Below are 22,383 nucleotides of genomic sequence, written 5' to 3' on the forward strand. Positions count from 1 at the left end.
GTAATGAAAAAGTATTCGAATTGAAAAGCGTCCGGATTCAGGAGCATCACTGTATTCTCGTTGCGTTTAGGAAGCGCGTCGTAGATGGAGAAGCGATCCATGAAAAAAAAAATTCGGTTGAATTGTGTACATCTCGAATCTATGTGACGCTCAGTATTCTGTAGGACATTTCGGATTACAAACTGCTCAATACTACTAACCTGTTTTATTGACATACATTTATTTAAACCCATCTTTTTGCAATGCACTTCACAAAACAAATCACGTAAATAAAAGGCATCGGATATTTACAAACGGAGGCAACTACGAAACAAAAAATTACAGATTTACAAAAAAAATAAAATTTACAAGGACACAAAACTTGCAGTGCTTGGGTTCTGTTCCACGTGATAATTTTTAATGTTTTTTTTTACTACCTAAAATGACTCTGGATAATTTGTCTAGGAATACAGTATAAAATTTTATCAATACAGTTTTTTTATTAACACATCGAAAATTTAATTCCTTCCAAAACTCAGCCACGACCGATCTTCTTCTAATTCTTCTGCAGGGGTCCAATTAAGATCGATGTTTTTTTTCTTGGTGCAGTTACAAGTTAACGAAAAACGAGCGAGGATCGGGGCGAGTCTACGCCAACCAGAAAGGGGGTGCAAAGGAGATCTCACAATTCATCTCTCCTTAGTCAGTGCTAAATTTTCCCCAACGCGGGGGAAAATAATTCACTGATTCTTCGATTCTTTTTTTCGTGCGCGGTTTAACGGGTCGTCGTTCGGTCGGTTCAGTTCGAATCAACATTTTTTCGATTGCTTTTCCGGGATGAGGAGGATTAGTTCGATGTAGTTTTTTGAAAGTCATTAACTAAAATGCTAGTCAACATGATGCACCAGTGAGGTATTTACCGGAGTTGGGAAGTACGGAAAGTATAATTAGGACATAGCAACGAAACACAGATAGTTGTGATCTCGCCCACACTACTCCCACCAGCTCTTTACTGGCGATGCAAGTTCCTATGTTATAACACCGAAACACGTATTCTTTTGGTTTGAATGTAGAAAGAAAGTACACGATTACGGGACACGTCTATGAGTCGGATTTTTTACCCAAAATCCAGTTGAATAACGCCGATGAAGCACTTTGCTGCTGGTGCTGATGCTGTGATGAATCGGAATGAGCTGAAAAAATAAGAAAAAAAGAAATAGAGAAAAACATTTTGACGTAGGACTACGTCTTTCATTTCTATACCGGGGTGTAAAATCAAAGTTTCGAAAACGAAAGCGTTACGCCGGAGACCAAGATTTTGAGTGTTAATAACTCCTAAACAACTAAACGAAATGGTATGATAAACACTTCATTCGAAAGATAAAATGTCTACGCGTTCTATACTTGTTACCTTCTGATCCAAAAACTTGTTTCAATAGTCTTAAATTTGCTTTCAAAACGGGCTATTGAAATCACCAATCGGTGTATAAGCGAGTGCCGCTCGGAAATCCACTCAGTTCTAATTGAACAGAGATTGGAGCATGTTGTCGCTGTTGTGGTGAAGCTCTTCGTTTATCATGAAAGCGCGGATGAACGGTGTCACCAAGAGCCTGTTTGTGCATCTTAGGCCAGAAGGGAATCCATCAGAAGGAGAGTGATGCCACAAACGGTTCCCCGGGAAGATCTCGAAGCAGCTGCTACACACACACACACACATACACGCGCGGAATTCTTTCCGTTTGGATGCCATTCAGCATCGAGAAAGATCCGGAAAATAATCTGCCAGTTCCTCTGGGAATTTAAAAAAAATGGGTGGGTTATATCTATGATATAACCGCAAGGTTGACGTGGGACTACCTTAGCTTAGCAATCATTTGTTTGTATTGATAGTAAAAAGATTGTATTATGCCATGTGAAGTCGGAAGAATTATCAAACGATTATTTTATTTTACATTTTCCTCTGAAGTTTGCATCTCTCAAGTGCACGTACTTCTCGAACCGCGAATTTGCTTCATTTGATGAACTTCAGGCACTCAGTTTCGATTTTGACATGTACGTCGAACACATATTGTTTAATCAATAGGCGTTATCGCAGCAAATGGTTATCAACATTCTGCCTAATCATCAAATGGTATGCGTAGAAATTCAGTGAGCAGAAGATATGAAGTCATATCCTTCAATGCAATCTTGAATAACCGATCCAAAGCGTTGTGGTCGTACCCGTTTTTGTAATCCGTGTTGGGAAAACAATTTTCGGAGTGCAAAAAAACATGCGGGTGCAGAAGTACCCTCGGCTTGCATGAATCAACAACTTCAACTTCTACTTTTTGTACTATAGAGGCTTCAAACTTGAAAGTTCATTCGCCTCTAGTTTCTGCACGATTTTCCCAGGTTCTTACGTTTAGGAGACCGTTTTAAGGAAAGATATTCTAGTCTGCAAGCGGGTACAAAATTACTCGCAGTTTGCATTTATTTACAAAGCCGATTTTTCCCAGACATCTTGGTTTTGAAGCCTGTGTTAGGCACACATTTCAGTCGGAACAAAAATGTCCCCGACTTGCATGAATTGGCAATGCCAATTTCCTCTGACACCTTGGCTCTGAATTCTGTTGAGGAAACACATTTCAGTCGGAACAAAAATGCCCCCGACTTACATGTATTTGCAATGCCAATTTCCCACGCTCCTTGGATTTAAAGACTGTGTTCACGAAACCCATTTCAGTCGAAACAAACCTTCATGTGTTTGCAATGCCGATTTCTCCAACGCTGCTTGGTTTTGAAGTCTGTGTTGGGGAACACATTTCGGTGAGAACATAAGATCCCACACTTTCATGTATTTGCAATGCCGATTTCCCCAAGGCTGCTTGATTTTGATGGATGTGTTGGGGAAACTGTAAATCGGGCCAATCAAAACGAAACAGTTAGGGCGTTTAGATTACGCTTAACATTTTACAGTTATTCAATTGTATATTTAATGAAAAATAACATTTTATTAATTGCGATAGATGCGTAGAAATATTCCCTATCAATTGATGCAAACATCTTTCCGATCCAGTAAGAAATGTTCGAGTTATAAGCATTCGAAATCTTGCATTTTTTTTTCTGCATGTTCTGTGTTTAGGTTTTCATTTTACCCCCCATATATTCCGGTTAGACGTAGTCCCACGTCAAAATACATTCATGTGAAAGAGTTTATTTGAATGTTTTCTATCCATGTAACACTGTGACCAAATATGTTTCAATCAAGTGCTATTAACAGATGGTTATCGAGTTAGCATTAACCACTGGTGGGCTTCCAGTATCGAGGAAAATGTAGAAATATCTAATCGTTACTGAAAATAATCTGCCAGTTCCTCTGGGAATTTAAAATTACGTTCATGTGAAAGAGTTTATTTGAATGGTTTCTATCCATGTAACACTGTGACCAAATACATTTGGTTTTGTGATTTTTCAATCAATCGCAATTAACAGGATAGCTTCTGAAGATTATTCTTCCCCATCAGTAGGTTATTTCCGTATCCAATATTGGATGCATAAAACCTTGTGCCTCCAACGTAACGCTCTCGTTTTCGAAGTTCTCCAAATATTCATTCATTCAGAATGAATTCAGATTCAACTTCAAACAAATGATCTCTAAATCAACGATAGTCCTACGTCACCCTTGCGGTTATACCATAGATATAACCCACTTCCTGTTTTTTGACGTAGAACTACGACTTTCAGGAAGGGTGCCAAATCAGAAAACAGGTCACGTTTTTATGAAATAAAGTTAACGTTCTTAAATATCTGCACTGTGAAAGAATTTTCATGATTTGCATACCAATCGAATCGGTGCTCCCGTGGCCGAGTGGTTAGCGTCATAACCAACATGCCGGGTGTTCGGGTTCGATTCCCGTTCTGGTTGGGGGAATTTTTCGTCAATGAAATTTCCTCCGACTTGCACTGTGATCACGCGTATTCTAGAGCTTGCCACTCAGAATGCATTGCAAGGCGTGTCATTTGGCATAGAAATCTCAACTAAGTACTAATAAAAATGACGTAAGTAATACTAAGTTGAGACGGCGAAGTTCCTCTAGGAACGTTAGTGCCATTAAAGAAGAAGAAGATACCAATAGAATCGGAAACTCTCTAAGATTTGTTTGATATGCTATACATTACGATTTAAATTCATGAAAACCGGAAGAACTTCCTCTTTTCCCATACATTTGTTCTGTCGAATTGTTTGCTAACCCTACCCGTATTTCGAATGCTTATAACTCGAACATTTCTTAACAGGTTAGAAAGATGTTTGCATCAATTGATAGGAAATATTTCTACGCGTCTATCACAATTTATAAAATGTTATTTTTCATGAGATGAACAATTGAATAACTACAAAATGTCAAGCGTTATTTTTGGTTTTGATTGGCCCGATTTACGGTTTCCTCAACACAGACTTCAAAATAGATCTACCTGCGGAAATCCGCTTTGGAAATACACATGCAAGTAGGAAGTATTTTTGTTCCCACCGAGCTGTGTTTCCCTAACACGGACTTCAAAATCAATGTGCCTGGGGGAATCCGCTTTGCAAATACATGCATGTCGGGGGTATTTTGACGTAGGACTATGTCTTTCATTTCTATACTGGGGTGTAAGTTCAAATTTTCGAAAACGAAAGCGTTACGCCGGAGAACGAGATTTTGAGCGTTAGTAGCTCCTAAGCAACTGAATGAAATAGTGTGATATATATTTCATTCGAAATATAAAATGTCTACGCGTTATATGCTTGTTACTTTTTGATCCAAAAATTTGTTTCAATAGCCCTGAAATTGCTTTCAAAACAGGCTACTGAAATCACACCAACCGGTATATAAGCGAGTGCCGCTCGGAAATCCACTCAGTTATAATTAGGCAACGATTGAGGTACGATCGCTGGAATGGATGGACACAGGCTTCAAAACCATGGAGCCAGGGGGAAATCGGCATTGCACAATAGATGCAAACAGCGGGTACTTTTGTACTCGTTTGCGTTTCTGCAAATTGGAATGTTTCCCTAACACAGACTTCAAAATCATGAAGCATGGGAAAATCGGCATAGCAAAATAGATGTGAGTAACGGGTACTTTTTTTTTAACGTCGTTATTGGGAAGTTGGAACTGTTGGGAAGGGGGTCTCATTTTCGCTGTGTAATTCCGAGGAATCCATCCCTTCACAAGCGTTAATAATCCTGCTCCGGATCAACGATGATTCCAATTGTCGGGGCTTGGGGGTTGGGTACTATTTGTGCTGGGTACTTCCGAGGAGGAATCGTTTCCCCCTTTGAACGTTTATAATTCTTTTTCGGCTAAACGAAGTGGTATGATAATCATGATAATCAATTTATTCGAAAGATGAAACGTCTAAGATTTATATGCTTGTTACTTATTGATTGCTAAGTCAACGTTAGTCCTACGTCCACCTTTCGGTTATATCAAAGATATGACCCACTTCTAGTTTTTTGGTGTTGAGTACTTTTGTACTCGCTTGTCGTTGTGCAGACCGGAATATGTTTCCCTAAAACTTACTTTTAAACTGAGAAGCCTGGGGAAATCGTCATTTAATGTACTAGAGGTGAATGAACTTCAGCGATTCGAGAACTACGTAAACATGAGATGTGCAATAATTTCAGAGGGAAATGGAAAATACAATGATCGTTTGACAATTCTTCCGTTCGCATATTTTGGTAGTCCTATGCATCATATCAAACGTAAAAGGACATTCATCAAATTTATTTGTAACGAAGAACATAATCTATTAAAAAAAATTGATACATTCTAAAATAATATTCGAAGTGGTAAACAAGTGGATTGCATAATATAATTGCGCAGTTCTACGTCGAAAATATGCGGTCGTGTCCTAGATACAACCCCTTACATTTTATTCTGACTTAAGAAAACGTGCATTTCTTTTATTTACGATAATTCGAGAAGTTTTCGTTTAGCTGCAATACGGGGGCGATTCACGGAGGGATCCATATATAACGAGAATTGTGCTCTAGTTCAGCTTTGGTTGACATTTGTAATATACGATTCGATTACTATCTACGTCGATCAATCGGGAGCGATATCTCCATGCTAGTTATCAAGCGAAGACATTTAGGTAGGCCCATTGCTACCATTGAATAGGGGGATTAGATCCACAGCATGCATTTGCATGTCGGTTTCAGGGAACTTCATTCCGATATTCCCCAGAGCTCCCCTGAAAACAGGTGCTCCTCCGGATACGTTTTTCGTTTGCAACTCGTCTGGATGGATGACGGTGAACGAATTTAATGCCTGGTTCGAGCATTTCTTGCACCACACACGACCGACAGCTGAATCGTCAGTGCTCCTCCTACTGGATGGACATAATTCACACACCAATAATGTCACCTTTGTTGAGCGAGCACGTGAGTGTTTTGTGACTGTTGTAACTTTACCCAAGGGTTCCCATCACAGGCGAATGTACTCATTCCATTCCTTGGCCCCAGCACTCAATCAGCCTGTGTTGCAGCATACTCCTACTTCTGACGATGATGCCGTCTGGATTTGCTACCAGAATGTTAGAGGATTGAGGACTGTAGCATACCAACAATTACCCCTTTGTTATAAAATCCAATATGAATGCAAACCCTTATCGTAAACCAAATTTATCCCGAATTTCATTCCATTCATGCGTAAGCAATACGCGTTTTAACATTTTCTCTCAACCGTTTTCCCGATGAGTTAGAGTTAGTCATAAAAGCCTAAAGCAATCGTAAAATATCGAAAATAAATTATTTCCATATGACTAACTCATCAATACTCTGTTCATAATTTCCAAATCACTCCATTGAAAACTAGCTCACTCTTTCCACATATTCTTTATCACCGCATAAAAACTACACGGTCGCGTCCGCGGTTAAGTGCGTTATTATGCCACCCGTGCCACCCCAATGTTTTTCTGATGTTTTCTTTCCTTTGAAACGTATGCTTAATGACGATAACGCACTGCACTCGCCCTGAATTCTGCGCGCTCGCTTGGGATCGCAAGTAAATATAATTTTATTATTGACCCCGTTCACAGCGATCGATTGTACTCGATCGCTGAATGAATTCGTTTATGTTTCCTTCTCACGGCTTCCCCGATGATTAGTAATAAGAGTATATAAAAGAACCTTGTAACTAGAGTTAAGAGTTCAGAATAAAATTCAGTATCATTCTGTAACGTTGTGTATGCTCAGTATGAGAGTGATGAAAGGAAAACCATGCATTTAATATGGCGACCGTGACGGCGTCCGCTAGTCTAGTCTAAAAATTGAGAAAAAATAAAAAAATGTCCTTCATATTTCTGTAGTTTAGGCATTCAAGAATATACCCTAGAAAGAGCTTATCGAAAATCCTATTATTTACCGAGTAATAGCTATTTAAGTGATGCGGTATCTCATTTAGTACGGCCATAACAATGAACTTCTCGAAACTTGTTTTCTCAAACTGGCGTACACGATATCTCAAGTTCTACTGAACCGATTCATATCGAATTTATATGGATATAATCTACTGACATCTCTCTATCGCATGAACCTCTAAAAAATAATATTTTTCAAATTTTACTATTTAAAAAAAATATCGGAAAACGTAAGAAAAAACGTTTAGAACCGCATTTTGTTTTTCAAACGGCCGCCATTTTGTCAAAAAAGATGTTTTTGACTTGTCCGAGGTTCATGCGATAGCGGGTTCTTTGAATCAGAATCTGTTCGATTTTTTTGATTCAGACAACTGGAGAAGAGAAGAGCTGGAATCGTTTACGCACACCTTTTTTTAACCTATCCAGAGATTAAACATGTTCAATGTATTCTCTTTCCAATAACTATCTTAATCGCTTAAATATAAAAATCGCCACAAATCCATAATATATTAATATTGCCACAAATCATAGAATCGCCACAAATCAAAAGAGAATTTTTTCAAATTCTGTGCGCCATCGTGTCATGGCAGAATGGAGTGGAAAATTCAACACCCTAATTAGAATAATGCACAAATCTCAATAATTCCACAAATCTTAAAATTTATACTAATAATGGTAAATGACTTTTACCAAACGCCATCGTGATATGGCAAAATAGTGAGTGCAATGTTTAATTAAGTTTTAAGAACGTCAGTAAAGTGTTTCGGGTTCGAAGGCATTTACTCCCTCTGATCGGCGAGAGCCCAGAAAGGAGTTTTACCGCGCCCCAATTCGCGTTACTTTAGGATGTGTTTTTCTTGGCGACCCCCTAATGCACTTATCACTGATCTGATGTTTTTAATGTGTTTTGTAAATATTATAGAAACTTAAAAAGGACATGGCTTAGTTTTGCGTATTCAATTGCGTATTGGGATAGCTTATCATATAAAAATGAGCAGTTCGTTTTTAGCGAGGTTTGACAGTTCGTTGTCAGCGAGTGGACAGTTCGTTGTCAGCGAGTTCGACAGTTCGTTGTCAGCGGGTGGACAGTTCGTTGTCAGCGAATGGACAGTTCATTGTCAGCGAGTGGACAGTTCGTTGTTAGCGAGTTCGACAGTTCGTTGTCAGCGGGTGGACAGTTCGTTGTCAGCGAGTTCGACAGTTCGTTGTCAGCGGATGGACAGTTCGTTGTCAGCGGGTGGACAGTTCGTTGTCAGCGGATGAACAGTTCGTTGTCAGCGGTTGATTCAGCAGAGGGCAGCTTTGCGAGTGGTAAGCGCAGGTTCCCTTCGACCCGTTCCCAGTTCAACAGAGTGCAATTTCTCCCAATTTGCGAACGGCCAGCGTAGTTTTCCTGCAGTTTCTCTCGATTTGCGAACGGCGAGCGCATGGTTTCCCTGCGACCCGTTTCCAGTTCAACAGGGTGCAATTTCTCACGCTTTGCGAACGGCAAGCGCAAAGTTTCCCTGCGACCCGTTTACAGTTCAACAGGGTGCAATTTCTCACGCTTTGCGAACGGCAAGCGCCAATTTTCCATGCAACTCATTGTCATTTTAGCAGGGCACAATTTCTCCCGACTCGCGAATGCCAGCCAACCTAGACGTTGAAACGCAGTTTAGGGTTTCCAGGAGCAACACTGATGCCGTAATCTTGATCGATCCACAGGTGGTGTGATGAGCCTTGTCCACTCATTAACATTTACGATGTTACTTTGAGAAATGCAGATCTCAACGGTTGAGGGTCTCTGAACGTACTGCAACATGCGCGCGAGGTCATGGTCTTGGTCTCCGTTCACTCGGGAGCTTGTTAGGAATTGACGCTGCATCTGAGACTGCTTGCGAAGGGGCCGTTGTCTTTCGTATTATCTTCACTGAGCTCCACATTTCTCTGGACGTGATAATCTACGTCATGAGGCTTCAGTGATGTCGGATGGTTGATGGTTGAGTGCGTTGCTAGCGAGATCTAACTGTGCTACTGGGGTTTATTCCAATCTCGTCTTGGTGGGGAGGTCAATAGTTTAGTTTGTTGCTGCTCACCACACCTTGACGAAATGATGTTTTTGTGAGCACGGGGCTCTTGGTTGACAGGTCCTTGCCTGTCGACATAGCTTTATAGTGTTTCAAGAATTTCTTAAAATAAAGCCGGTAGCTTAATGATAGCTAAACGACGTTTATATCGTAACAGCCGCTCTCGATATTCAAAAAGCGAATCTCGCCGGCCATCGCTAAATCTACGAGATTTTTTAATTTCTCTAATACTAACTTCAGACTATTCTATGTTGACATAACGTGCTCTAGGTTCTCGTAACGTACTCTTCTTTGCACTTCTTCTTCCATTCCAGCTTTAAATTTAATTTCTGTGGATGCTAGGGCCCAAATTGGCTGCATGACGTAACACCAATTCGTACGCTATCTCGTCATTACTCAAAAATCCTAAGCCAATGTCTATAATTTATGAAATTAATTTTATTATAAAATCATGTACTAAATCAAAATATTTGATATATATTTTTTTTTAATAATATTTTTATATAATGTTTTAATATAATAATATTGTTTGGGATACTAAAGAATATAATCATTGTGGTAATGTATATTGTCCATATAGTAATATGAGTTCATTTATTGATATATGGAAGAGAATAACATAATAATTAATATTCACAATATAGAAAAATACATAATCGCAAAAATATATGCATATTTGCACTCACATTCCCTTCACGGCAAAATCCAAGAATTTCAGTGTTGAAAACAAAAATCTCAAAAAGATCACTGAATACGACCCTGTCGGTCGATCGTGCTCATTGTCAAATTATATCGTACTCACTCGATGAAAGTGAGGTTACGAGAAGCACGTGTATTTTACGTTGGGCGCCATTGTAATGATAGGATCTACAGACGTGCGCTTTTCGCGCCATGAACATGCATGCAAATACAGAAATAAGAGGGTCACCCCCGCACTCACCAAGTTCTTCCTTCAGCGCATCCGTCACTCGAGTTGTCATCATCCGACCACTTACGTCCCGGCGAGGCTACCTCCAGTTTCCAGTCGGTGTTGGTTGGCTCCAACTAGCTTCGTCGCGTCCTCCTTCCTACGGGAAAGCTTACCCGCTCTGTCGCGCACACCCGTGCAAAAAAGCCCGTCCGATCGGACGGTAAATCTCAAGCCGCAGCTGCACTCCACAGAACCTCACGTCACTTTACCCGGCCTCCGCGGGATCCAGCAATCACCGTGTGCATCAGCCAGCACCCCAAAAAAAACTTCCTCCTGTCCGTTCGGACGGTAATGGCGGAGAAACACAAACACTAGACGCACTAGCGCCAAGAAAATTTACGTCCGTTCCGGGCGACGTAGCGCCCCCCGAAGAACCAGTTATGCGCACCAGCGCTTAACCAAAAAAAAAAGACACGTTCGTCTCGGACGACGAACGGTATCCCCGAGACAGCTTTTTTCTTTTCTCTTTTGTTTCTTCTGTGACAGTCCAATGCTGTCGTCGTGACAGTTGTGGTGGGTGCGATTATGCAGGGGTGTGCTGCATGCATGCGTGAGCTAAAGCGTCTGATCCAGACGCCCAAAACGTTACAAGCTCTTAACTATTCTAGTTATAAATATTTTTTCTCCGTTCAATTTTAGTTTTATTATTAAAAGAAAGATGAACAAATAATGATATAATGGAAATTTTAAAAAAATCTTTGTTTTATTTTTGTAGAGCTCGAAAAAACGTCCGAAATTCGTGTCTCTAAACTAGAATACCACCTCAAATGCATTTAATAGGACCAAGCTGGACAATATATTCCCTACTTCTCTCAACTGCGGCTACGATGTGATATTACTGACGGAGACTGGACTAAACGATAGTATTAACTCACTGCAAAACGTACAAAAAACCGCGTTAATTGGAAAATCCGCGTAAAAACCCGCGTTAATTCGTAAATCCACGTAAAAAACCGCGTTAATTGGAAAATCAGCGTAAAAAAACCTCGTGTTTCTGCGAATATTCGAGGCCATCGTTTCCTGATGTGTAACATTTACTAGTGCCCGTGGATCCGCATCACCCTCAGTGACTTCGCTTCTGGTGGGAAATGTAGAAGAGAGGAAACTTAACTACGGCGAAATTTATTCCGACAGCCTTTCCGCTCATCTGTCCGGTTCTGATTGGAAATGCATCTAAGGTTGAAAAATTGTTAAAAGTATTGTGTAAGGGTTCTTGCAGGTCGGGTTCTTTTGATCCTACGACAGACACCACTTCATCATCTGCAAGTTGTCTTAGGATGCAATTTATTGAAAGACAATTGTCAATGTCACTTAAGTAGGCGTTGTACAAAAGGGGACTTAAACAAGAGCCATGGAGGAGGCCCATGTAGGAGACCCGAGACACTGCCGAATCTCCATGAACCAAAATCTAAATGTTTCTCACAAAGCAAGTTATATAACATATTATTCAATCGAGGCGACAAACCCCGAGAGTATAATTTGTCTGACAGGACCTCTATCGGAACTGAATCAAAGACCCCATTCATGTCCAAGATTACTGAATTATTTTTATCTGAATTGATTACTGTTTATTTTTTCGATGTAAGCCATTTGAATTTCTGAAGAAAAAAAAGGCAAGAAAATCATTCGTTCTCTTGCCCCTGCGGAACCCATATTGTTTATGTGAGAGTAGCCTATTAGTTTCAACCCATCGACCAAGGCGAAACATGAACAACCAAGGCGAAACATGAATTGTCCAACAATTTCCGAATACAGGACTGCATTGCTATTGGGCGTTACGAATTGAAGTCGGACGCGGGTATTCCGGGTTCTTAAAATTTTTTTTTTTTTCTCTATTATAGTGACTTTCAGCACATTTCGGCTGGTTCGTCACTTTTACTTCCATTTTTGGAAGAATGTCGGGAGTGAGAATTGAACTCGTGATCTCTGCGTGAGAGATATGGATGTTACCACTACGCCAGATCGCCTCCGAATTCTTAAAAATCTATAACTTGTCTTCAATCATCTGGAACAATATTATGCTTCAGAAACTGATTAAATAAATTCAACAAGCGATGTTTCGTCACATCAGGGAAGTTTTTGAGCAATGTGGCGAGGCTTTGATGTCCCCTCAAGTGCTGGGTCGTACGTAGGTGAACTATTTCCACGGAAGACAGAAGGAAACTGATTTTGCTTGTCCGCTGCACTCGATAATTCAGGCAAGCTGACAGAGGCTATCACCGATGGAACAATAACCGAGCTCCGTGGGTTATACTATCTTGCCCCGGAACTCGGTAACACGTCTTACCTCTGCTGCGGCTGGAACGAGAAAGAGGACGATTTCCTGTGTGATGTGCTCACATAAGCTGTCAGGCCGAACTCTAGGTTCGCTCGTCGGGTTGCTCTGATCGGGGTTTGTACGAATTGTGGGTTGAGCGAATATGGTGAAACAGTTACAACTGGCAGTGTTGGCAATGTGCATTCTGGAATTCACACAGGAGTGGACGTTGCATTACGAACCGGAAAACACGCACTCTGGAATGAAAGCTTCGGATTCGTTTATAAGTCTTGTCGGATATGTTTTAGATGTTCTAGTTTAAAAAAATAATAACCAACTTTATTATGCTAATAATCGATACAATGGCACGAAATTAATTCATAGCCCTATTAATGACTCGCATGTAAACATAAAGACACATAAAACCAAAATCTACTCACAAATATTCACGCTGGAAGGGTCAGCTCCCAGTGGTATGATGGCGGGATCGCCCTGAATCAACGGCAACTGTCGATGCGGCTCGTCGTGTTCCTCCTGCATGATTATTCTTCGTTTATCCTGCGTGTGACCGACGGTATGCAGTTCGGATAGTTTAATTGCCAGCTGGGATGCATCCGATGCACCACTGCCGGGAGCCGCTCCGCCAATGCCCGATTCCTGCAAGATCTGCTGTAACGACTTTTCTGGGGTGGTGATCTTCGAAGCGTCACTCGTGTCACCGGATGCGTCTGAAAAAAAAACAAAAAACGGATTACCGCATTAGACCATGAGGTTCGTCAAAGGCGATCGGCTTACCTCTGGTTACAGCGGATGTGTTTTGCTTGAAGTCCTCGAACTGTCTGATTACGTCCGAAAGTCTCAGCTGTAAAGAGTCTCGTTCCCTCAGCAAGTTGCGTACCTCTAGCAAGAGTTCCTCGCAGCGCATATCACGCTGGTAGATCGTGTACAACGCTTTCTCATGTTCGGCCCGTGGAACCTTATCGCCGTCAGCCGATTGCTGAGGCTTGTTCGCGAACAAGTTGATGGCGTGTTTCACCGCAAATGGATCCATTTGTGCTGCCAAACGGGCATACTCAGCGCTGCGGATCGCAAGTTGCTCCTTAAGTGTTACAATTTCCAGCTCCTGACTCTCGAGAGCTTCCTTCATTTTTTGAACCGTGCTAGAATCGATGGGCGCATCGATGTTTGGCGTGGTTTTGCTGTTTAGTCGATCAATTTCCTCGCGCAAGCTTTTCTCGATGGCGGAAAACTCAGCCTCTTGCGAATCTACGTGCTGTTTCCAGTTCTCCGCAACCTGGGCGCCACGCTCTTCCACCACCTGCGCCCAATGGGCGTCACGTTGATCGAGAGTTATGCGGTAATTTGCCTCCAGATTGGTTCGCTCCTGGATAAGGTTCTCAATCTGTTCCCTCAGATCGTTTTCGTCTTCCACCCTCCTCGAACCAGAGTCGCTACGCGAGCTTTGTTTCATCAGCTCTAGCGATGCTTTTAGCGCTTCAATTTCGATGTTCTTCGTGTCCAGCTCGAGGACGGTTCCCTTCATGCGGTCCTCAAACTCCAAACTTCGAAGCACCTGATCATTTAGGACCTGAAGTTCCTGCTCCATTTGACGCTTCTCCTCCTGGAGCTCCCTGTTTGCGCGCTCCAGCTCGGCCACATTCGGGTTTTGGGATTCGTCGGATCGACTGGCGGCCAATTCCTTCGTTATCTGTAACGTCAAATTGTTCTCCTGTTCCTTCCGATCGGCTTCCAACTGCTGGAGGCGCACCTTGAGCGTTTGTATTTCTTGGTTCTTCTTCAGGATCTCCTGAACAAGCGACTGGGTCTGATCCTCCGCAGCTTGCTGCTCAATGCGTTCGTTCAGGTGAATGATTTCCGCCTCTTTATACTGCAGCTGGGCGCTCAACAGCTGCAACTGTTCCTGCAGTTTGACTTCCTGCTCCGACGACTGGAAGAAGCTCTCCCTACGCATCTTCTCGATTTGCTGGGTGAGTTCGGTGTTCCTGTTCATAAGCTCCTTAAGCTTTTGATTCAGATCAACGGTTTCCTGGGATTTTTGCTGATTCAAACTCTCGAGGCTGGTTTTGATCGATCGGGAGTCCTGCGAGAGTCCGTCGATTTTGTCGATCAACTCTCGGATCTCGCCGTCCTTTTGCTTGACCCGCTTCTCCAAGATTTCCACGTTCGCTTTTTCCTCATCGAGCAGAGCTTGCAGCTCTTCGTTGTCAACGCGGAGGTCTTGGATGTCTCTCTCCAATTCTTGGGCTCGACCCTGCCAGTTGGCTGTGTCCCCTTCAGCATGTTTTTGGGGAGTTTCGGTGGCTTGCTTTTTCTCCGATTTGAAACTGTCATCGTCCCACTCTTTCAGCTGCTGCAGTTCAGCGTTGAGCTCCTTGATCTTCGCCAGCTGAAGCTCCATTTGCGCGTCTTGGCGTTCTTTCATCTCCGTGAAACGTTCGTTGGCTGCCTCCAGAACATCAACACGCTTCAGCAGGGAATCGCGCTCGGTCTGCACTTCGCTCAACTTGCTCTCCAACGATTTGAGCTGCACGTTTAGCTCTTCCTGGATAGCCAGATCCAGCTCGCTAGTTTCCATTGAAGCCGACTGCCGCTGCAGCGTTTCACTCTTCGCCTTGTACTCTTTCACCTTTTTCAGGAGTTTGCCAGATTTAACCTTCAGATCGGTGATCTCCTGCTGCAGCCGTTCCTTCTCAAGCTCCAGCTGTCGAATGTAGTCGTCCTTCTGGCTAATACGACGCTCCAGAGCCACACTGGAGGTCTGCTGGTGTTGCGCCTCCAGCATTGCTTCTTCCGCAACCCAACAGTCATCTTCGCCCTCGTCCGCAAGCTGTACCTCGAAGGCCCTCTTCGGTTGGATGATTTCCTCGAAGACGACCTCGCCCGGACTAGCGGAGGATGACTCCGATGCGGTACCGAAGAAGCTAGCCGCCGTCAGGGGTTGCTCCTTGGCGGCCGCCAGCTGCTCCTCGAGCAGGACGACTCGTGCCTCGGCGTCTGTCAGAGTGTGACGGATTCGGCTCATTTTATCGGATTGTTGCTTCTGCTCTTGGAGGAGGGAAGCATTTTGGGCTCTCAGGATATCCAATTCATCCTGAAGCTGTAGTAGGGTATCGCGGTCTTGCTCTAGAGATGCGTTACGCTGGCGGAGTTGGTCTAGCTCTTGTTTGAGTGCACTCTGTTGCTGCTGATGTTCGAGGCTTAGGGTTTGGAGCTGCTTCCGCTTGTCGTCGATTTCTGCGTGTAGTCTTCGGTGGTCGGCTTGCTGCTGTTCTAGTTGGGTTTGTAGTTGGAAGTCGCGGTTGGCTACGACTCGCTGCTGTTCATGGGTGCTGCTCAACTGAGCCTCCAGTTGGGCATGTTGCTTCCGCAACTGGTTCAGCTCCTGCTGGAGCTGACCGATCAAGGTTTGATCCTGTTCCGTTTGTTGCAATCGCGTTGCCTCAAGCGCAGCTTTGTGACACTCCAGCTCCTTTTGCTGCTCGAGTGCTGCCTTGAGCTGAGCTTCCAACAGGTTGTTATGTTGGCGCAGGTCGTTCAGAGCCTGCTCGAGTTGGTTAACCTTAGCCGCATGTTGATCGTTGTGTTTCAATTGGTGCTTGTACTGATCGGTCAGCTCCGCCAGCTTCATGGCTTGATCCTCGATAAGTCGAAGGTGTTGTTCGTCATCCAAGACTTCTTTCGAAGGAACGGCATACTGGGAAGACGCGGAGACAGATGCGATGACAGCTTCTTCGACTGGCTTCTCTTCCACGTCCTCCGATAGGCTCGGCGTGCAAAGATATGCCTTTTTAGGAACTATGAACTCTTCGAACGTCGGCATAGCGTTATCGTCGGTAGCTGCAGTGAAGAAGGAGGCCACTGAAGGCACCACTGGGACTTCCTGGCTTTGAATTTGTTCTTCTAATTGACACACCTTTCGTTGTTCCTCTAGTAGAGTCTGCGAAAGCAGCTTCATTTTCAGCGTCTTCTCATCCACTTCGAACTTGAGGGACGCATTCTGGGCACGGACAATGTCGATTTCATCCTTTAGTTGTTGGAACTCGTCATCGAGATTGACGAGGCTGGCCAGATTGGATTGTAAGCTCTGAATTTCCCTGGTGGCACTTTCGTTCTGTGAACGAAGTGACTCCATTTCCGCGCGAAGATCTTGAACTTCGATGTTCAGAGGGGGGAGCGCCGCCGCAACCTTTTGCTTTGTTTGCTGCTGGACGACGATTGGCTCATCCCAACCCCAGTTTCCGGCAACCGAATCGAACAGTGATGCAGCCGAGTCTCCCTCCGGGGCACTGAAGAGTTGAGCTGTGCTCACAATCGCTGGTTCCTGTTTCTGGGGAGGAACTGTTTGGAATAACTGTCGGCTCATCGCTTCCAGCTCGGAGCCCTTTTGGGTGAGGGCAGCTTCCTGAGCCTCGGTGTTTTCAATTCGTTTCTGAAGCAGATGAAGCTGCTTCCTCAGCTCCTCGAGGCTTCCCTCCGCCAAATCCTTCTCAATCTGCAGCTCTTGTATTCGGGAGTCCTTCAGGGTGGCATCATTTTCCAGTTCCTGGATTTTCTCCTCGAGAAGATGTGTCGATGGCGCCTCAAGAAGGTTAGCGAAAGGATCGCTCAATCCGACAGGTTCGGCGGTGGACACTTGCAGCTGTAGCGACGCCAACTCGGACTCCCTCTGTGTCAGAAGATCCTTCAGTTTGATCATTTCATTCTGCACAATGACCTGGTCATCGGTTTGGTTCTGACTCAGTTGCGTTCGGATCGCTTCCATGTCGGCAATCTGCTGCCGCAACGCATTCACCTCGCACTGATGGTTCTGAACGAGCGTCTCACACTGTTGACGTAGATTTTCCAGCTCTGTTTGATCCTGCACGATCTGCATTCGAAGTTCTTGCAGGTCGACAGCATCTTGGCCGAGGCTTTCATTTTGCATCTTCAACCACGTCACTTCTTTCTCCAGATCGGACTTCGACTGGTCCAAAGAGTTTCCGTTCTCCTGAAGTCGGACGATCTCGTCCCGCAGCTCCGCATTGACGTCCCGCGTGCGTTCCAAATCCTCCTGCAGTTGCTTGCGTTCGTTTTCGATCTTCTCCAGTTGATTGGTGAGCTCCAGCTCCAACTGATCGATTTCCGTGTCCTTTTCGGCAAGTTTTTCGCTGGTTTCGGCCAGTATCCGCTTGACTTCGACTTGGAGGCTGGACACTGTCTGGTTTAGGCTGTAGTTTTCATGCTCCCACTCTGTCGCCCGTTTGGCGCTGTCTTCAAGCGCGCTTAGCTGCGTTTCCAGTTGATCGATCTTCGACTGAAGCTGATCCCTGTGATGCTCGACATCCCTCAGACGATTACCAAGCTCGCTCAGTTCGTCTTCTTTCTCCATCAGCTTGTGTTCAACCGCTTCATCGTGTTGCGAAAGGTTCGCCAGCCGCTGCATAAGCTCATCTTCGTGCATGCTGAATTCGTGGGAAGTTTCCTCCAATTTTTGTCCCAACAATTTCTTCTGCCGTTCCAGCGAATTCCTCCTCTCCTCCACCAGAGATATTCCCTCCTCCAGTTTTACAATTTGCTGCTTCAGCTTTTTATTTTCTTCATCGGCAATTTCCAGATCCACTTCCAGTTTTCGCACTTTCTCAGCTGCTCTGGAATTTTGCTGTTCCAGCGCCTTGTTCCGCTCGGACTCAGCCCTCAGTGCGGCATTAATCTCCTCCTTGTCGGCCTTAAGTTTGCCCAGCAAAAGCGTCTGATTGTGGAAGTCTTCCAGCTTACACTGGGACATCTTCAGCTCGTTCTCCAGAGAAGTGGTCTTACGTTCACTCTCCTGCAGTCTCTGAATCTCCTTATTCTTCTCCTTTATAATTGCCTTACACTTTTCGATCTTCACATTCTTCGAGTCCAGGTCCGCCTGGATGGTTTCCTGTTCCTTCACGCGCTCGGCGAGCTGCTGTTCCATCTCCTCCAACTTCATCAGCGAATCTTGAGCTTCCCCCTCCAACGACTTGATCCGCTCCTGGAGCTCCGCAGCATCATGCTGCGCCACTTGCCTCCCGGATTCAAGCGTATACTTCAGCTGGAGCAGCTTGTGAAGTTCGTTGTTCAAGTGGTGCATCTTTTGACCCAACTCAGCATTTTCCTCTCGCAGCTCCTCTTCAGAACTGGAAGACTTTTTGAGTTCCCCCATTTTTTGCACACTCTCCGCCAGCTTGCCTTCCAGCTCTTGGCATTGGGCGTTCTTTTTCTTCAGATTAGCTGCGAACTTTTTCAACTTTTCCAACAGCTCCTTGTTCTTCGAGTCAAGCTCGCGGTTCTTTTCCTCCAACTGTTTGTGTTTTTCTTCATCCACGGACGGCGCTTTTGGCTTCGCCAAAGCTTCCTTCAGCTGTTTCTCCAGTCGAACGTTGATCCTACTATTTTCCGCCAACTGCTCGTGCAACTTTTGAATTTCATCCTTCTTCGCCTCAAGCAGCTCCTGGAGATACTGCACTTCGTCCTCCTTCTCGACGGTTTTGTTAGCGTTCTCTTCCATTGTCCGGTATACTTCAATCAACTGACTGTTCAACGTTTCAATAGTTTCCTGCTTGTTACCGAGTACATCCTTCTGCTCCTCCACAATCGATTTCAATTGCTCCAGCTGCTCCGTCATATCCCGGGAATGCCGTTCAACATCTTCTGTCGCTCGCTTGTTAAGCATTTCGATCTCATCCTTCAGCTTGCAGACCTCATTCTCGTAGTTCTGAATCTCCTTCAACTTGGCAGCAATCTCGTTCTCGTGCTCCTGATACGTGTCGATCAGCTGTTGCTTTTGCTCCGCCACCAGCTCCTTCAGTATCTGGATTTCTTTGCCAGTCGTCGAAAGACGGCTTTGGATCTCTTCAATTTCCGCTGTCTTTCTGTCCGCCAACGTTTCGAGCTCCTTCTTCAACTCACGAATTTCGTCGTTCCGACTGTTCAGTTCCACCTTCAACAGCTCGGGTTCATCGTCGGATGATTTCTCCGCCTCCCTAGCGGCTTCCATTTCCCGCTTCAGCTCAGCCAAACTCTCATTCCTCCTCTCCAACTCCTCCCGCAGTTCTTCGATCTGCTCAACCTTATCGATCTGAGCATGCGTCAGTTCCATAATTTGCGCCTTCAGAATGCTCACCTCCCTTCCTACCTCAGTAACCCCATCTCCCACGGACAAGCTGTGAACCTTCTGTTTCAATCGTTCCATCTCCCCTTTCATTGTCCCACACTCTTCGACATTCCGGTAGTATTCCTCCAGCAAACCGAGCGACAACGTTTGCAGATTCTTCGCGTCCGAAGACAGCTTCTTCGAAATCTGCAACTTCTTGTGCTTATCCTTGTTCTTGTTATAGTTAGTTACCTCGTTATCAACCGATCGCAACGCTTGCTCGAACGTATCCTTATCGATCGCGGTCGCCACAGTTTTCGTCGGCGAAGCCGGGCTCGATTTTGGTGCCCCTTCCACTTCCAGACTTTGACTGAGAACCTTCGCCGCTTCCAGTTCCCGCGCCAGCTGCTGCTTCTCCCCTTCCGCACGCCCCAGACACTCTTCCAGCTCGCTCTTCGCTCCCTCGAGGGCGGCGTGTTTCTCTAGCAGCGCTTGATGCTCGTCCCGTAGCTGGCCGAGTTGCCCGATGTGGGTTTGATTTTCGATCTTGAGAGCCTCCCACTTCGCCAGCACTTCACGGCGCTCGTCCGTGAACAGCTCGATCTTGTGCATCAATTCGCTGCTCTCCTGGCGCAGCTTCACCAGGCTGGCACTTAAGTCTTCCTCGCTCGGCTCGGTGGGTTCCGGCCCGGATCGGTTCCCGTCATCCTTTTGGAGGTCTCTGCGGAGATTGAATAGACGAACGTTAGATTTAATTATCGAACAGGAAGTTGTTGAAATGTGGGAAAATATAGCATTCTGAGGTTATAAAATTGATATACACGAGCGCAGGTCCACTTTCAAGAAAAGTGTTGCTTGAGGGGAATGAGTTTGACTGAATTTTCGATACGTAGAAGTAGTATAGAAGTAGACTATGTCATGAAGTACCTACGCATTGCTGAAAAGATGGATCTACATGTGTGATCTTGAATTGTATTTAGATAATTATGGGATTATGCGATTATACGTTTCCACTGGGGACTTAATCCTATACGAAAAGTAACTTAGGTTTAGGGATGGGATGCAGCTCATGTCCTGAAATGGTGTATAAAAGTCAATTATAATATTAAATACTCGAATAACATAGGAAAATAATTGAGAGAAACGATATTCTTGGTAATCCCGAAAAGAGTTAACATTCAACTGTACAAATGAAATATGAGGAGCTCAAAATGAAAGGTGTGTAAGTGACATCATCTATTTCTCTACATCGACTCTCTCTTTTAGTCATAACTTAGCTGCAAACACATTCCCAGCTGCATTTGACAATGTGGGAGATAGGTCAGAACCTCATCTTTTCTACAGCAAACCAAATTGTTTTTGCAGTAAGTTATTAACTAATAAAAAAGTGGATGAACAGAAATCGATCAAATCACTTACACCCCTTTCCTACTGAGCCCCTCGTATATGACCTCAAAGGGGTTGAAGATTCCTCAAGGCTAAAACTAAGAATCCATGTTCGACCTGAGCTGCTAGGAACCTGAATTTCTAGGAATTGTGGAATTATTTTCGGGAACATCTAAAATGTTTCTGTGAGGGACGATATCCCATATCTATCTACGAGATATGGCTATTAAATAACGAGACTGGTTACGAAAAAGGGTTATACAGGGTTTTCCATTTCGGGCTTCCGAAAGTATACAGCCCTGCGCTGACAACCGTTTGACATAGCTGTCAACCAAAGCGTCATATCGTTAGTTGAATGTCTGCCATTTTACAATATGGATCGTTTAAGCATCGCACAACGTGTTAATTTTGTTAAATTATACTATAAAAATGATGAAAACCGGCAAATGTTTTTCGAGCATTACGGACGGATTTTGGTCGTCATGGACGGCCTACAGAGCACACAATCGCTAATGTAGTACGTAAATTCGAACAAACTGGATCCGTAGCGAATATTGTGAAACCTGTGCATCATCGTAATGTGCGTTCGGTCGAAAATATTGCTGCTGTTGCTGTCAGTGTGGAGGATGACCCGAATGTTTCGATTCCACGGCGTGCTCAGCAATTGGGCTTGTCAAACACATCATTGTGGCGAATTTTGCATTTGGACTTGCACCTACATCCATATAAAGTCCAACTGGTACAAAAATTAGAGCGTGGTGACCATGGAATGCGTCGGGCATACGTCGATTGGGTGAACGAACAACAGCAGCAAAATGCTGAATTTTCGCTTCAAATTTTCTTCAGCGATGAGGCACATTTCGAGCTCGCTGGCTATGTGAACACCCAAAATTTTCGTATATGGGGCTCAGAACATCCACACGTGATTGTTGAGAAGCCATTGCATCCGCCAAAAGTCACTGTTTGGTGCGCATTATGGTCTGGTGGAGTCATCGGGCCGTATTTCTTTGAAAATGAGACGGTAACTGTTAATAGTGAGTGCTATGGCCGCATGTTAACCGATTTTTTGTGCCACAAATTGAAGATATGGATACGGATGACATGTGGTTTCAGCAGGACGGCGCCACGTGCCACACAACACGACCGAACATGGCCATATTGCGAACGAAATTTGAGGGACGCATAATTTCGCGTTTTGGTGATGCCAATTGGCCGTCCAGATCAT

At 44.2% G+C, this 22,383-nt stretch overlaps 1 protein-coding gene across 1 annotated transcript in view; it reads right to left on the reverse strand.

Annotated features, from left to right (window-relative positions):
• Positions 1 to 207: 207 nt before the first annotated feature.
• The window catches only part of LOC129761982 (protein lava lamp-like), a 31,885-nt gene continuing 9,709 nt past the window's right edge, over positions 208 to 22,383 (reverse strand). Inside the window, exons 4-6 of the mRNA XM_055759869.1 lie at positions 13,451 to 20,493; positions 13,096 to 13,383; positions 208 to 1,172 (exon numbers count right to left, since the gene is read on the reverse strand). Coding sequence (XP_055615844.1) covers positions 1,081 to 1,172; positions 13,096 to 13,383; positions 13,451 to 20,493 — 7,423 coding nt within the window. The 3' untranslated portion in view covers positions 208 to 1,080. The remainder of the gene's footprint in view (positions 1,173 to 13,095; positions 13,384 to 13,450; positions 20,494 to 22,383) is intronic.

Source organism: Toxorhynchites rutilus, chromosome 1 (genome assembly GCF_029784135.1).
Source record: "Toxorhynchites rutilus septentrionalis strain SRP chromosome 1, ASM2978413v1, whole genome shotgun sequence".
In the NCBI taxonomy this organism is placed as follows: Eukaryota; Metazoa; Arthropoda; class Insecta; order Diptera; family Culicidae; genus Toxorhynchites; species Toxorhynchites rutilus.